The 17174-nt window shown below is 41.9% G+C and overlaps 1 protein-coding gene across 1 annotated transcript; it reads right to left on the reverse strand.

The window, feature by feature from the left end:
* Window positions 1-3046: 3046 nt before the first annotated feature.
* Window positions 3047-16159, reverse strand: T265_15054 (hypothetical protein; the record flags this gene model as incomplete). Its single annotated transcript, XM_009176390.1, has 10 exons — window positions 3047-3145; window positions 7494-7649; window positions 7898-8023; window positions 9343-9420; window positions 10222-10311; window positions 11545-11666; window positions 13202-13296; window positions 13701-13780; window positions 15060-15141; window positions 16017-16159. Coding segments are annotated over 10 exons (1071 nt in total), but the record flags the coding sequence as incomplete, so codon positions are not given.
* Window positions 16160-17174: the final 1015 nt, after the last annotated feature.

A 17174-nucleotide genomic window follows, 5' to 3' on the forward strand; every position in this document is an offset into this window, starting at 1 on the left:
GGAGTTGTGATGCGGAGGCTTGTTCGGCACCATGGGACATCTGATCAGTGAACTCGAGCATCAGTTATCGAGCTATCGCGAGCACTTCTGAGTACCATGAAATTTGGCCTCTGGTTTGTTTGCTGAACTGGGCAATTCGGTTGGAAACATTCCATCACGAGTGGAGGTGACATTGTCAGTGCGGAATGTTTTGGGTTGGATGTCCGTGGTTGTTGCATGTGCGTGGATTGATATGTAATATATCTACTCGAGTGAACCTTATTTGATGATTGGTCGTCTGGGTGTGCATTCGTTTTGACCTGTTGATTGGCCTGTCTTCTGATTGGTGAACATGCAGGAGTGATATACAGGAATTTTGCTTTAGCCCTTTATCCTTGTTATCCGCAACCTTTACGTTTTACGGTGAAACACCTGCGGGATACCGGGACATAAACTGCTACCTAGCTATTTCTGATATTCTGTATACATGTCGCAGTAAACTTACGAGTTGAACGTTGAGTGACTCCAAAAGCAATGAGCCAAGACCGTCATGGGTTTGATTCGAACCTACCTGTAATTTCGTGAGATGCGCACAGCTGATAATTTTCACTAAAAGGGAAACGGATTCACAGTGCTTTCCAGCTTTTATGCACAAACTGCTTTTACTTCCAAGAAGAATTCTCCAACAAAGATTTCCAATTTTTCTCATTCTCTCAAAAAATAGGGGACCGCATCTATCCGTAGTATGGTTGTGGAACACACGAGCAGTTTAGAAACACCATCAGTGGGGAGTCCGAATCGAATCATAATCTGGCACTGAATATCTAAATAGCGTAACCGTGGTTTTGATATACGCAGTTGCCCGGGGCTTTTCTGTGTAATTTAATCCAATGCTCTCTTTCACCGAGGAGAAACGGTCATTAATTCATTTAATTGACTGATAGATCAAATTATAACCGAAATCTATCAGAAAGCCCGCATGGAGCAAATTTGAGAATGTCAACCATTATACAGATTGCGGTAAAATATAGAAGAGCCAGCCTACGTGTAAATGCAAACAGGGCAAGCCAGCTGGGAGTGAGACAGATGTTTACACGGGAGATCATGTGACTACCAGACAGGAACAAAATATTCAGTGGTTTGCTTGACAAGCTGCTCAAAAGCCCTGCATGTGATAGAGATAATGTGTATGAGCCGGGATCCCAACACTGTCGTTTAAATCCCGTTGCATTAACGAATTGAATGTTGATGCAATGGGCTTGGAACTGACTAAATACCGACTCGTAACAAGTGACGTCCTCCGAATATCGCAATCCGTGGGCCTTGGGTAATTGCATGCAGGATGGAAGTGTCAAAAGATACTGCCGATTCACTCATCCAACATCGGGACGCCCTCTACTGAGTGATTGACCGAAGCTGTTGAGCTCCATCCGAAGTGACGTAGAGACTCCGTGAATACCTACGCGACCTGATACCCAAATTGGAAGGCCCTTAGTCAGCTTGCTTGTTTAGGATAAACAAAAATTTTGCGGTTTTTAGAGTAGACTCTCGGATTACGTTATACAATGCATATACGGTTCAAGTGGGACCTAAGATAATGACTTCAAAAAATTAATTTTCTCCTTTGTCCACAGTTACACCTCTAAGTCGGGTAGAGCTGTACATAGTTCCAACGTCCCAATCAAGTCATGCTTTCATTTTATGTCATATCGTTGTTGACGTGATTCAATCACAACCTCTCCAGGGCAACCATAGCAGAACTACTTCCGAATAAGCCCAACGGACAGAAACCACGAAACCTGAAATTATATGCAAACTGTTGGATTTTTTGCACGGATACACACTTCACCTACGATGGAACAAATTCAATTTGAAAAACTCAAAATTGTGGCATATGGGGACACGAGACACGGAAAAAAATTTCTGGAAGCGTGGTACTCCACGGAAGATTCCATCAACAGTTGCATCCACCTGGATCCAATTTACGCACCCACACGTGCAAAAGACCAACATCTCAACCGGTACACTCAAGGAGGATCGAATATTGGATTCGCAAACAAAGAACCGAAGAACCCCTTGAAGGCGAATCAATAAAGTTCACAAGCGGGGACTCGATTTAACAAAGGTCACTTCAGTATTGACCAAATTACGACGGCAAGGGATGTCAAGCTAAACGGTCACGTGTGTATCGCCGAATAGAGACACAGAACAACGGAGCAACCAATAGAACCGCCCGACCAGAAAAATGAATGTTCTGCTAGCAGAACGCATATCAACATGCGTACGGCTAATCAACGCACAACCACTAACACACCACTACGCATCAGTACGATCCCAACAACGCACTGATTAGGTCACCTCGATTGGTAATGGAACGTTTGCAATCAAATTGCTCAGCTCAGCGAACAAGCCATCGACCATCTTCGTAACCTGAGCTACCGACATTTTCCTCTATTGTTCTGTGGATATGATGAACACTTGCGGGATTTCAGAACCGTGTGTCAAAACATAAGCTTAATTATTATAACCTGCTTACCATTTTTGAGTAAGTGGATAAGAGATTCAATCTGCACGAAAAAATTTCCTATTGTGGAGAAAACGATATCAGGTCAAAAATTTCAATCAAAGTATGCTTCCTCAAGTGTAGCGAGTAAGCAGAATACATCCGTTCCAACACCACTGAGGTTAATTTGCACACTGATTCACAAGAAGCGAAAACTCGACGTCCGGTTAGCGTGAACAGGAGAAAAGTGGAAATATGTGTAGTGTTCTTGAGTGGACAGACGAGCGAAAAACTGACCTAACGGCGTTGATCGACTGACCTAGTTTTATTCGCCCTGTGAATCTATCGTGCAACGATACGTCGGATTTTTGGAAGCGTCCTGATGGGTCCACAAGACTTGAGAATCCGGACAGTTTTACCTGAGTTCTTTCGGTTTATACAGGACGATTTCTTGACCGCCAGTTTGATACGACCCATGTCTTGTAACGGTAGCAGAACACGATATGAACCAGTTGTGATTAATTTTATTCTACCACAATCACACAACAGAGTGCGCGTCCATTAGGAGCACACGTTGTGGACAGACTCGATAAGGGTTTCGGCCTCGTAACTCGCCTTGCACAGTTCCATAAGATGAACTGTGTGGTGAGCTACCTCGGGGACCTGAAGACAGATTGATAACAGGATCTCAGCTAGGAAATCAGTTTAGGCATAAAAACGAAAGTTTTAACGCGCATACGACGGACCGAGGATCATACATGACCAACACAGGTGTGCACTGATGACTAAGAATGGCTTCACTCAAACAGTAATATGTTCACATAAGATACATTAAACGTCCGCTAACAGAATTCAGCATTGTCTAGAAAATGTGGCCATTATGCCAAACAGTGTGGAAGACTGCCAGTGAGGCACGCAGAAGATCGAGCCAATAGTAGGCCGGTGAATCTAAAGCGCACACATGAAAGGTGTTGGTGAGTACCGGCATATCAGGATTTTGGAAACTCCGAAGCGCTTTGAAATAAACTACTTCGACGCCAACGGAAAACACGCGAACGTTTTCAGCAAACTAGCAGATAAGTGAAAGTGTATGAACTAGACTAGTGCTACCATAACCGGTTTCATCCAACTTTGGGCTCATCAGATAGACACATTCCCTGAGTTTCTGTCAAATTCATGTTCTTCATCAACCCGAATTGGCTGATTTTGACAAATCCTCTCACTTGCATGCGAATTTGATTTGACAGGAGAGGCAAATAAATCCACTTAAATCTCTTCAATGTGGGTTCGCCTCAACTGAATACACAATTGAACACGAGGGTGAAGGAAACGCGGGAGTTGCGCCCACCTGATGAGATCCAATCAAAACAAAATTGGTCGTGAGCTGTCAAAACCAGCTGAGTAGTTCAGATTATTTTGCTGATAATGAAGTGATAATGAAGGGGTGCCGAACGCCAATGGTTCTGGTTGCAACATTTATCCATCGTAAATGTGGAGGAACAGAAACCGATCAAGACGGTTCAAGGAATTCTGAAATTAGTCGGGCAACTTGGCTTGTTGATAATTCACCAAAGTTATATAAGTGGGTCCTCCACACACAAAAGTCTTGGTTCATTTTGGGCAAGCAATCTCCACCGTTTGATCAAGTCATTTGAAATCAGACGAATCAGTATTTTGCCTGTGTTTTTCAATGCACTTCGTCTGTACAGAATAGTTTTGGTATTTTCAATCAAGATACCTTTTTAAAGCGGTTGTCGAATCATTGAATCTATGCCACTCACTCTTGATGAAACTTATATATTGAAGTGAACTGCCTCGAGTTTCTTGAGTTATTTGGTGTCATCTTATCTTGCCACTCTACTGTTTTATCGCACCTGTAGACTCAACTTTTTGTAGGAACTGCCTCGAGTTTCTTGAGTTATTTGGTGTCATCTTATCTTGCCACTCTACTGTTTTATCGCACCTGTAGACCCACACACAAAAGTCTTGGTTCATTTTGGGCAAGCAATCTCCACCGTTTGATCAAGTCATTTGAAATCAGACGAATCAGTATTTTGCCTGTGTTTTTCAATGCACTTCGTCTGTACAGAATAGTTTTGGTATTTTCAATCAAGATACCTTTTTAAAGCGGTTGTCGAATCATTGAATCTATGCCACTCACTCTTGATGAAACTTATATATTGAAGTGAACTGCCTCGAGTTTCTTGAGTTATTTGGTGTCATCTTATCTTGCCACTCTACTGTTTTATCGCACCTGTAGACCCACACACAAAAGTCTTGGTTCATTTTGGGCAAGCAATCTCCACCGTTTGATCAAGTCATTTGAAATCAGACGAATCAGTATTTTGCCTGTGTTTTTCAATGCACTTCGTCTGTACAGAATAGTTTTGGTATTTTCAATCAAGATACCTTTTTAAAGCGGTTGTCGAATCATTGAATCTATGCCACTCACTCTTGATGAAACTTATATATTGAAGTGAACTGCCTCGAGTTTCTTGAGTTATTTGGTGTCATCTTATCTTGCCACTCTACTGTTTTATCGCACCTGTAGACCCACACACAAAAGTCTTGGTTCATTTTGGGCAAGCAATCTCCACCGTTTGATCAAGTCATTTGAAATCAGACGAATCAGTATTTTGCCTGTGTTTTTCAATGCACTTCGTCTGTACAGAATAGTTTTGGTATTTTCAATCAAGATACCTTTTTAAAGCGGTTGTCGAATCATTGAATCTATGCCACTCACTCTTGATGAAACTTATATATTGAAGTGAACTGCCTCGAGTTTCTTGAGTTATTTGGTGTCATCTTATCTTGCCACTCTACTGTTTTATCGCACCTGTAGACCCACACACAAAAGTCTTGGTTCATTTTGGGCAAGCAATCTCCACCGTTTGATCAAGTCATTTGAAATCAGACGAATCAGTATTTTGCCTGTGTTTTTCAATGCACTTCGTCTGTACAGAATAGTTTTGGTATTTTCAATCAAGATACCTTTTTAAAGCGGTTGTCGAATCATTGAATCTATGCCACTCACTCTTGATGAAACTTATATATTGAAGTGAACTGCCTCGAGTTTCTTGAGTTATTTGGTGTCATCTTATCTTGCCACTCTACTGTTTTATCGCACCTGTAGACCCACACACAAAAGTCTTGGTTCATTTTGGGCAAGCAATCTCCACCGTTTGATCAAGTCATTTGAAATCAGACGAATCAGTATTTTGCCTGTGTTTTTCAATGCACTTCGTCTGTACAGAATAGTTTTGGTATTTTCAATCAAGATACCTTTTTAAAGCGGTTGTCGAATCATTGAATCTATGCCACTCACTCTTGATGAAACTTATATATTGAAGTGAACTGCCTCGAGTTTCTTGAGTTATTTGGTGTCATCTTATCTTGCCACTCTACTGTTTTATCGCACCTGTAGACCCACACACAAAAGTCTTGGTTCATTTTGGGCAAGCAATCTCCACCGTTTGATCAAGTCATTTGAAATCAGACGAATCAGTATTTTGCCTGTGTTTTTCAATGCACTTCGTCTGTACAGAATAGTTTTGGTATTTTCAATCAAGATACCTTTTTAAAGCGGTTGTCGAATCATTGAATCTATGCCACTCACTCTTGATGAAACTTATATATTGAAGTGAACTGCCTCGAGTTTCTTGAGTTATTTGGTGTCATCTTATCTTGCCACTCTACTGTTTTATCGCACCTGTAGACCCACACACAAAAGTCTTGGTTCATTTTGGGCAAGCAATCTCCACCGTTTGATCAAGTCATTTGAAATCAGACGAATCAGTATTTTGCCTGTGTTTTTCAATGCACTTCGTCTGTACAGAATAGTTTTGGTATTTTCAATCAAGATACCTTTTTAAAGCGGTTGTCGAATCATTGAATCTATGCCACTCACTCTTGATGAAACTTATATATTGAAGTGAACTGCCTCGAGTTTCTTGAGTTATTTGGTGTCATCTTATCTTGCCACTCTACTGTTTTATCGCACCTGTAGACCCACACACAAAAGTCTTGGTTCATTTTGGGCAAGCAATCTCCACCGTTTGATCAAGTCATTTGAAATCAGGCGAATCACTATTATGACTTTGCCTTTCAACGGAATTCCTGTTTGCGGAATGATTTTCGTTGTGTTAGACAACACTCATTTGAAGGTGGTCGTCAAAAGATTGAAAACATGAACTTCATTGATATTAAATCATATATGGTGAAATAACTGCATGGCCTTCTACTGTTTTATCGCACATTTACTTCCAGCCTGGTGTTGGATGGACGTCGGATTGCTCCGGAATATGTTCCTCGAATATGTGCGTTTTTAAATAGCAATACTAATAATTTCGGCCAGAATTACTTGGCAAATTTTGCTTCAGTACAGTCCCTAGCGACGATGAACACAGGGACCATTTAAAAATAAGTAGATGTCTCCTCACGACTTTCCAGTTTTACTTTTGACAGCGGGAGCTGGAACACTGAGCTGAACTGAACTGCACTACGTTGAACAGAACTGAATTGTGCTAAACTGCATTGAACTGAGCTCAACATAACTGAAGCTAACTGAACTGACCTAAAATGGAACTTATTGAACAAAACCGAAATGGACTAAACTAAACTGAACTGAACTTATCTGATCTGATCTGGACTGAACTTAACTGAACTGAGCTGAACTGAACTGAACTGAGCTGAATTTACCTGAAATGTATGGACCGGATCGGTACTGAACTGAACATAACTGAGCTAAAATAAACTGAACTGAACTGAACTAAATCGAACCAAACTAATCTGAACTCAACTGAACTGAACTGACCAGACCTGACCTGACCTGACCTGACCTGACCTGAACCAAAATTAACTGAACAGAAGGGACCTGAACTAAACTGAACAGCACTGAAATGAAATGAACTGAACTCGGCTCACCTTACGTGACGACAAGGGTGAATGCAATGTATTCCATGTTGTAGATATTTCCGCATCCTCGCTTCCGAGCAACACGAGGTCAACTCACCTGCTGAACTGTGAAGCAGCGTGTCTTGAATTGATCGAATAAAGCCTCGAAGCAAACGAGCGCATCACTCTTGGACAAGCCCCTTAACGTTGGCTTACGTTGGGTCCTTACATCCATGACGATTTCGCGAAACGTTTCCTTAACGATGTGGCCTAGCTGAAAGAATCAAGGAGAATAGTCGCGGGAGGTTGTAGGTGGACTATAAGCGATTCTTGCGCATTTAACCGAGTTGTGTTGGATTTTGGGTGGGTTTGTTAAACGGCCGCTGATGAGCGTTTATTTGCCCTCATGCATCTTCAGCGCCTACTTCCTACCACACAAGTAGACTCTTACCTAAAATAATCTTTCATTATGCATTCAGTTACCTTATTGAGATCAACTGGAACTGAAAAGGACATACAAACCTGAAGTGCACGGTGCAGCTTTCGCCAAGCGGTTTCATGTTCATCCTCGGTTGCGGCCTCCATCAATCGCCGAGACTTTGAAAACAACTGCGCCTGGTAAGAGGGCTTACTATCTACAGGATTCGGCTGGAACCAAGAAAACAGTTGAGCAGCATTTACTGTCAACAGGAGCTTTGTCCATTCTGGTTGCAATAACCGACTTCCTAGACGAATCACTATTATATATATGCGGGTATGTTATAATGTATGAATGCATGTATGCATGTATGTATGTATGTAACTTTGTGTACGTTATTATATCAGAGAAGCTGATAATTATTATACACTAATCAACGGAACTATTGTAATACCGCTGTAACACCGCTTGGACTATGAAGTAGAGGGTCTGGTCGGTTCGTTGAATGTAGGAATAGGTACTTGCTTTCACCTAACCGCAAGGCCTTTGCCACTGAAATTCTACGAGCACAACCGGGGCATTGCCGTCCATTCGTCTGAATGAGTTCACAGGTGCCGAAATTTCGTTTCCTTGCTGAAAACTGGTACTCTAATTCGTGACTAGCAAGCGGATTGGCAGCGAGTTTGCCCTAAATTCTCCAAGTTATTGTCCCTCGATGTGAGTCGCAGTTCGAATGAAGAACCCACTGACTTCGTATATACCCACTGAAAATTTACTAACGCTCAAGATTGCCCCGACGTTTCTCCGTTATCCTCATACATGGGAACGGCTCAAAGATTTTAGGTCACTCTTCGTACACGAGAGCCTGCAACTTGTGATACAACGGATGGCCAGTTTCCAAGCATCTGGACGTGGTCCACACCCTCCTGGTAGTGCGGGGATTAGGTCGGAGCACACGTTGGCACGGCGTCACACAACTTCAAAAATATTGGGAAATACTTAGCGACGCTTCGAAACCACTAAAGAATGCAGCTGAGAAAACATCCTTCTGCTGCACGCCGCCGCAGTTTCACATTGGCTAGCCACTTTAAAATCTCTGCCAGTAAAATTTTCGGGCGAGGCGCGTAAACACTCGTGAAATCACGTTCGAGTCTCCAATTAGTGCATGTGGAACCACGAACCCCCGGATCTATAATGGGTCAATCTACTGCCGTAGTCAAGTAAAATTCCACCTGTGAAAATATTTAGACATTTGAAACAAACCATATGGAGAGACTTATCGGATGAACCATGTTGTTCCCAAGAACTCTGATTTCCATCACAACTGAGCCAATCCTAAAAATCAGCATTCTGTGGCGATATCGAATCGGAAGGTGGTGGGCGTTTATGTCACATAATTGATTGTGACAATCTGTTTCTAACCAACCCAACCTATTGGACTGCTATTGGTGTGTGGATCGGTCACGTGGTTCCTTAAACAGATAATGGAGTAAGAAAAGACTGTTTCAATAGAAAATTCAAAAGATCAATAACCTTCTTAAACGCATACCGTAATTGACCTATCATTTCGTTTTTTCAGTAGATCATAATGACCCTGGAATTTTCCAACAGGGAGTTTTCCCATCCCCTGAAATAAACAATAAAGGGACGCTTATCAGTGCACAACCACACAAACTATTCGGCAGAAAGTACAAATAGGTCATTCACGACTGGTGTGTACACAGAAGTGTGTTTTAACTAGCTATGGGGCTTGAACGTCTGACTGAATCTTTTAACTCAGGTAGACAGTTCGTTAAAATGTCATCAAATTGTATAGTTTTAATTTGAATTGCGCAACGATGAGTCTGTGACGTGCTTGTGTCGATCGTTTGTTCCCGGGTTATTGTGCACTTCCGCTTCTTGCCACCTGGCAGAACATTCACATTTGAATGAATATGTCCCCCTTTCAGTGAAGCTAATCGGAGCTGATAAAACGGCAAGCAGTGTATAGCTGTTTCCTATTTAGTGGGAGTCAGCAAGAAGGCGCATCTCATTCCAGTAGGAAATTACCAACCGGCGACCTTCTGACCAATGGTTGAATACTTGACCGTTCAACCACAAAAGATTGATCAGTAGTATGATCGGATTTAACATGGACAGCACACAGCGTCATCCATTCCTCAATAGCGGAAAACCACATCACGTGGTCACGTACTGACTGGCTCCTCGATGGTTAACGTTTAAGAAGGAAGTTTCAGTCATCGTGGCCACCTTGCTGGGATTCGTCTATGGAACCAGAAGTCCCCAATAAGCTATTTTCAACCTTGAATACAAACATTCAAAAAACAACGCAATGCAACTGTCACCTCGACAAATGCAGTCATTTTCATCAAAGTATGGTTTTTCATGTTGACTCGGCTGAATCTCTCCGTGACATTTTGTTACTCACCATCTCACCGTATTTCATCACGTGGCTGTGCGTTGTCCTCTTTTTTACCTCCTCGTACTGTTGATCCAGAGAACGCTTTTTCATGTCTTTCTGTGATAGATGACGACAAATGGGGAATATGTTAATCGAAGTCGTGAAATAATCACTGTTGTTAAGACATCTGAGTTATGGAACGACACACGCTGCTGATGAAACAATGAGCACTCCGCTGTTCCGGGACAATTTGCACATAAACACAGGACTTGACGCTCTAGGGCAGCCATCATCACTGCTATCATCAATGCTCCGCTACCATACAAACGTGCCAAAACTTTAGTGGAAAAAGGAAGGATTATGGAACAGGAAGGAAAACCTAGGGCTACAGTAAACACGGGGAATACTTACACCTCCGACGCCCAGTCAGACAATTTCGATAAAAACTGACAGCGTGAACGTCACCGACATCGCTGGGCTTACTACAAACATTCGGATGCGCAAACGCTTCTTACACGCCCAAAAAGGCACAATAATATTCAGGCGGACTTCATTTGAAGGGAGCAACCTCCACTAATAGCGCCCAGACTTTGATGGACTCTTTCTCTCTCCACAACGTGAACCTGATCGGGAGGTTACTGAGACATTTTGGACATTCAACGAATGGTTTCCTTAGTTTCAGAATTCCGAGAGGTCGTGATGGCTGAATTTCCATAAACCTCTCATGCTTTTAAATAAAACTGCCACTGGGTTTGTCGGTAGTGGTGGTGGTGGTGAGTAGTCATTTGCAGACTGAAATGTTCATAAAAGTTTTGTTAACAGTCGCACAAAATATGCCGCAACTTTGAAGGGAATCGGTTCCACGTACGGTGCCACAGAAGGATCAAAATTACTCAAATCAATACAAGCTATCCAGAACTAAAGCACCGCACACTTTTGCACGTTCTATATGTATTCTGAGGTTCAGTTTTGGGATAATTAGACCGGCTTACGTTGCCGAAAGCGTCAGGTACTATGTTGCCAAGTAATACACACTGCGAGGTATTCATCAACTGAATGATTGCTGAAATGGCACAGGCACTAATGTGCGAGACTAGGGAATGCTGTGCAGCATACGTCCGAAACTTTTGGACCGAGTGTTCACAGATGTCAATGGTATTTGCTGACACCCGAAGACGCTCGATCGGGCAGTCAACCAAAGATTAACACTTACCAATAGAGTATGGCCAACTTATTTAAAATACATAAATAAGTGATTTAGAGGATCAAATGGACTAGCACTGGCTACTGAACAACACCGTACTACCCGTCCACAACAAGTTTATCTCCAACGGTTTTGATAAAACTCACGTATTCCGAATCTGTAATCCAGGCATACGTGTATTCGTTCGCAAGACAAATATCGAATCGCTTGTCCATACAAAAAGTTGACCAGCTGTCTTCCTTTTCGTTGGATGAAGTTGTCACGTAGACTGCAGTTGTGGGGGGTTTAGGCAGCAGAACAAATCGACCAATATCAAAATTGGGAAACGGTTAAGTAAATTATCGACGAACTGACTCTGCAACTCACGGAAATAGAAAAGGACTGAGAAATCTAGAATAAACACACTACGCAGAATTTTGCTGAAAAAAAGTTTTGACAGAGCAGCATGATTTGGACGCTTCTTAAGGATAATCAGATAGGGGCAATTCTCGATTTTCTCTGAAACGTAATTACTTGTGTAACCCATATTGGACGAAAATTGTCAGTTACTCCTACACAAGACGTTCAGCTGGATGCAGTTGGGTAAGCCTGTCAAAAGCAAATAAGTGTGTAAATGTAAAATCTGTATTATTCATTGTAAGATACTACTCATAACAGACCACTGACGAGACTAGTTAAAGTTAGTCGGGTTACACGAATTAGACTGCATCCAACTGACAATGGAGTTTGTTGCTCAAAGAGAACAAAATATCACAGGTGTTGCACCGGTATTACGGTGGCTGAGACTAATCCAAAAGCAGAAGTGACATTAAACGATGAGGGCTTATTTTTGTGCAATCCCCGGCGAAACGCTTCTCGTATATGACCAGGGACTACCTCCATACTAGGATTACGAAGAGAACGAGAATGAATCAGGCTTGAATATTTCTTGTTTTACCGGCCAGTGCCATCATGTCCAGTGTAATGTAGGCTAGCTACACTGCTGTCGGTAACCTAATTCTTCCAGGGAAATTCGCACGCAAGAACCAATGTTAGAACGAATAATCTTGCAGATACAAAATCGGAATAATAAATTATCAAGCCCATCATATAGGATATTTTAGCCCTTATCACCTTTTACGAAATTTTATTATATTATTATTATTATATTGATCCTGTCATAAATCTGTCCCAAAACAAGAAAGAAAATTATCGTGAGCATATGTTTCCCTGGAATATCTGTGCCATCATGTCCAGTGTAATGTAGGCTAGCTACACTGCTGTTTCAACTACAAAGCGCACCACTGATGATTCCCAAAAACGACAGAACAGGTGTACTTTGCTTCACGAGTTTTCATAACAGACTGCATTCACATCTATAATATAGGAGGACACCCCCAAACTACCAAAAATTCGCGACGTCTCTCGAGAAGTAATGAAGAGCATCTTGTGTTCGTATCACCTACGCCTTATGAGCGACCGCATACGACCCGATTCTTCGGCATCTACGTTTGCTCAGCATTCTAAATAGATCAACGGCAAAACTATATGAGGTGAACGCCCTTGAGCTTAATAAACCAAAATTTATTTGACGTTATCATTTAAAGCACCCTGGCAAAACCTACCATATACTAGATAAAGTGACATCCGAACCTAGCAGCATCCGGTCCATTTTTCGGTTGATGTGGTGGCCGCTCGTTATTATATGCTCCCTATTATAAAGAATTACGGATGACTATGCGCCAACTTATGTTTATCTGAGAATCTACAATCCAATGGCAGTTCAGCTTCCTATTGAAAACACTGTGTTATGACCGTAGTTACCAATATTAACTAAACTTACTATATCGTTTGGGAATCCGATAGAGCGATAGGAACCGTGGCCAGAGAAGAAAATGAAAACGTTGTCATCAGGTCCGCTGTAAGTGAAAAGCAGTTTTGAGGTGGTCTTGAAGGGTGGCTTATTGAATTGTGCTCTCACGCATATGATAGCGGAAATGGGAATTTGATATTAATGTTCTCGAACAGCGTGGGTTTTATTTCCCGTTGCAGGAGCCGACGAGTTACATACTCGGCCTTGGCTAACTGGTGATTACGGAAGGCAAAATAATATGAGAAGATTCGCAGTTCTTTTCTGTCGGTTGCGGATGGAAAATCACAACAGAAAAGCCGCAGAAATGGAAAGATAGCGAACGCGCAGCATAGAAAATCGGCTGACTTCTAAGAGCATTTGGTGAATAAAAATATCCTGTGACCTGGATCACTAGAATTGTGACTGTGATTAACAAGTGCGTCAACAATGTGAACTTCCGCGCGAACTCACCTTTTCAGCAATTTCTTCCCCTTGGCTTCAAGATCCTTATCTCCTTTCAATACTTTCAGAAAGTTATCCGGTGTTACTTCCTAAAACAGATAAACAGGTATGATCAATTATCCTTGAGACAATGGTTTGCTCCGCACTCATTATATCCACAATAGCCATCCACTTGCAGTCTAGCAAGTAACGGAAATTTAGCAGCTGCTCTCCTTATTCACTCAGATTACTTTCACGACGGTAGCAGAACGCTGAGAAGGAAAGAGTTCGAGAGTTGGTCTGTTAGATGAGTATTGGAGTTGGACTTGCTCCTCAAGCCTAATGTTTTTAGTTTAGTCGAGCGAAAATCTCCTGGAAGCACGCGTCTACCTCAGTAGCCGGAGAATCAAACACCCATGAGAACTGGGCGGTATTTTACAGTGAGCACGTCCCGCCAGCAAACAACTAAATTACAGTTAAATATCGAAATTATAATATCTTCTAACTAAATGTGATGGTTTGGACACGCTGCTTGGTATGGTTGGTGCACCAATTGAACAGGAATCTACTCATAAGGTTACAGAGCTCTCCGAAAACCAACAATCTATTTGCCCTATCAAAGCCCTTCAGGCAGGTACAATCTCCGGTGTTACATCACATACGTTTTCTAACAATGAATGAGACTGCCGTCTCCGGCAGGTAAAGGTGAAAATTATCAAAGACGAGGGATTCAGCTGGAATTCCTTCGAGTCTCTCGTTAACGTTAAATATTTTGCAAAGAGAGTTGCGTGATAATTTGATGTGAACGTTGGACATGAGGTTGACGGCAACTTGTGAAACGACATAATTCCACGCCGACACAACAGTACCGTTATTAGCTTGGAATTTATTGTTCACTCGATTATTCGGGACATTGAACACCTTGCTGCTCTATTATCAAGACGAGCTCCCATTGGAATTAATAGCCAAACCTGACCCAGTCTTCATCGAATGATCCCCGCCAATGGCGCATTCGGGAGGCGCTACAGTTTAAAAATAGTCACCGCATACGCATCATGAACGACGCGCTATATCTGGTTCCGGTCACTGATGAACGCTGTAAAATTCTGGTGGTTCTTTTGACAACAGCGCTGGCTTGGAAGCTTTGAAATGAGAACTACGCTGTGAAAATATACTGAGTCTAATTGTAGGCCGCCCGCAGAATCTCGAACTCGGTCGTGGTTTGCCCAAGATAACTTTATAACCTAATGACTCGTGTTCGTTCTGTGTTAGAGTTAAACGATTTGTGTGCCCCACGGTTAACTTTGTGTTTTCATTCGTAATGTCACGTTACTTGCACCTTCTGTTACATTATGAATAAATTCATTTGATTGCTGCTCAGTGACTTACATCTGCACGGTAGTCAATTATCACACCCTTGTAAACATCTTCGTGCTCGTAGTCATGGAACACCTTGCCTGGAAAAGGGTTTCTGAAATAAAAAAAACGAAAAGGCGCGGTGAACTTTTCGGAAATAAAGTAACATGTATCCCAGTTGAAACAAAACTCAAGGCTCGTAAATTCTTTTGGAAGTTTGCTCCCGATCTTGTTTTTGAATAACGGTTCACGACCATCAGTTCACACTTTGTCACGTTCTCGATTAAACGTAAACTGACGATCTTGGTCGCAACATTGATGTATAGATTCTACTATAAAACCGGTGGCAGACAACATAGAATATTCCAAATTTTGTGTGAAAAGGTAATTAGTTTATATACATATACAGCGAAACACCGCTAGTAACAGATTATATGAGCATATCCTCATCCTGTGCCCTTGAATGTTATTCAATTGGGGAACAAATGACTTCCGACTATTACAGCGTTCAAGCAACAACCAATCTTTCATGTCTCTCGAAGGTTTTCCGCCACTAATCCTAGCAAACTGCTGTATTGCAAAAATGCTAAGACTACTAGATTATCTGCTTAAAGCTCGTTCCAAATCATCAGCTGGCGGATGAACTCAAACGACATTTTGTTATCGATGTCATTCATTTCACACTACTGACAACTGAAAGGTAGTAAAAACATTATTTACCAGCGAGGGTGTACCACAGTTGCTGCATTTGAATCTTGTATCCATTCTGCTGGTTGCACCAAGGTTCTATGGCATTTGCATTCATAAAAAACATGGAAGAAAATAACCTTATCTGACATCTGAAGTGACGCACGACACTTCATAAATTTCAGTAAGGCGACTTCATCCATGCAACATATGTGTCGGAAATACGGCTCAAAAGCCAAACAACGAAAAGCGCTTTCTACAGTCTAGTTACTATCAGTATCGAAAATTGTAGGCTATATTTACTTGGGATTGTTTGCAATGTCGTCGTAAGCGAAGGTAATTATATTCTCCGCTGGAACTTTGTTTGCACGCACGACTTGATACGCGTGGAAAACGTCCGCCTGATTAGGGATATAAATGAAACGTGAAATAAGGACAACAGGCCGACTGGGGCATAGCGGTTAAAGGAGGCAAACAGAGTGACTAGAAATATGCATACTTGGTGGAACATCAGTCGTTTGAAAAGCATTTGGATGTCCTATACCTGTCCAATAATTTGAGAGTAACAAGCGCGTGTTGTCGTCAATTATGTGGTTGAATGTGGGCACGCCAGCTTACCGGTCACATATTGGTTGCTGCAAGCTTGAACTACAATGTTTTGGAGTTTCACTTATGCTTTCACCCTTATTGAGAATTTTGTGGTACATCATCGAGCAGCTGATTAGCTTGCGCCGCGGTTTGATGGGTATTCTCTAATGAAATCAAAACGACTAAAATCGTCATAAGTTTGGTAAATCCATATATGTTGTCGATACTGTTTCGCTGCACTGCGTTTATCAGTTTATTCGAGCGCCATCACATGAGACAACTTTGCTTCATCGGTACGACTTCAGCTTCCACGGAATGCTTTCGTGATAAACCGTCAAAGTTGTTTTCCATATGCCAATGTGAAAAAAAATAAACTGTCAATTTTTTTATTGGAATGGTGTTGGATTCACTCATCTGACCGTCTGCACCACCAGTCCAACTAGCCTTTTGGGATAAAGGCTTTAATCAAATACGCTAATGACTAGCTTTCTATCTCCTGGTGTTCTGTTGTACCGGCGGATAATACTGACGAGGCACGCGGGTAGTTTGCGGTCTTCTTGAAGCTCCGCGGTTCGCCAAATTGAAGGTTAATTTTAGTACTGAACCTGTGGAAATGTTTTGCGGTGTCCGTTTACAATAACGTACTTTTCACTTTCTTAAGACTTATGAGAATTTTCAGTTTTGAAAAGCTATGAGCAAAGGAGACGTTTGTTTTCGTGTGCAATAATACTAACTCCTTAGTTGGTATTTGCGAATAGACACTTCTCAATGAAGGGCATTCCTCCTTACACTGGTAGCACCACAGGCTAATTTCAAGTATGGTTTACACAATTACAAGTGATCTCATGTCACATTCACCGCGAGTGGTGTCAT

Source organism: Opisthorchis viverrini (assembly GCF_000715545.1).
Source record: "Opisthorchis viverrini unplaced genomic scaffold opera_v5_336, whole genome shotgun sequence".
NCBI classification, from domain to species: Eukaryota; Metazoa; Platyhelminthes; class Trematoda; order Opisthorchiida; family Opisthorchiidae; genus Opisthorchis; species Opisthorchis viverrini.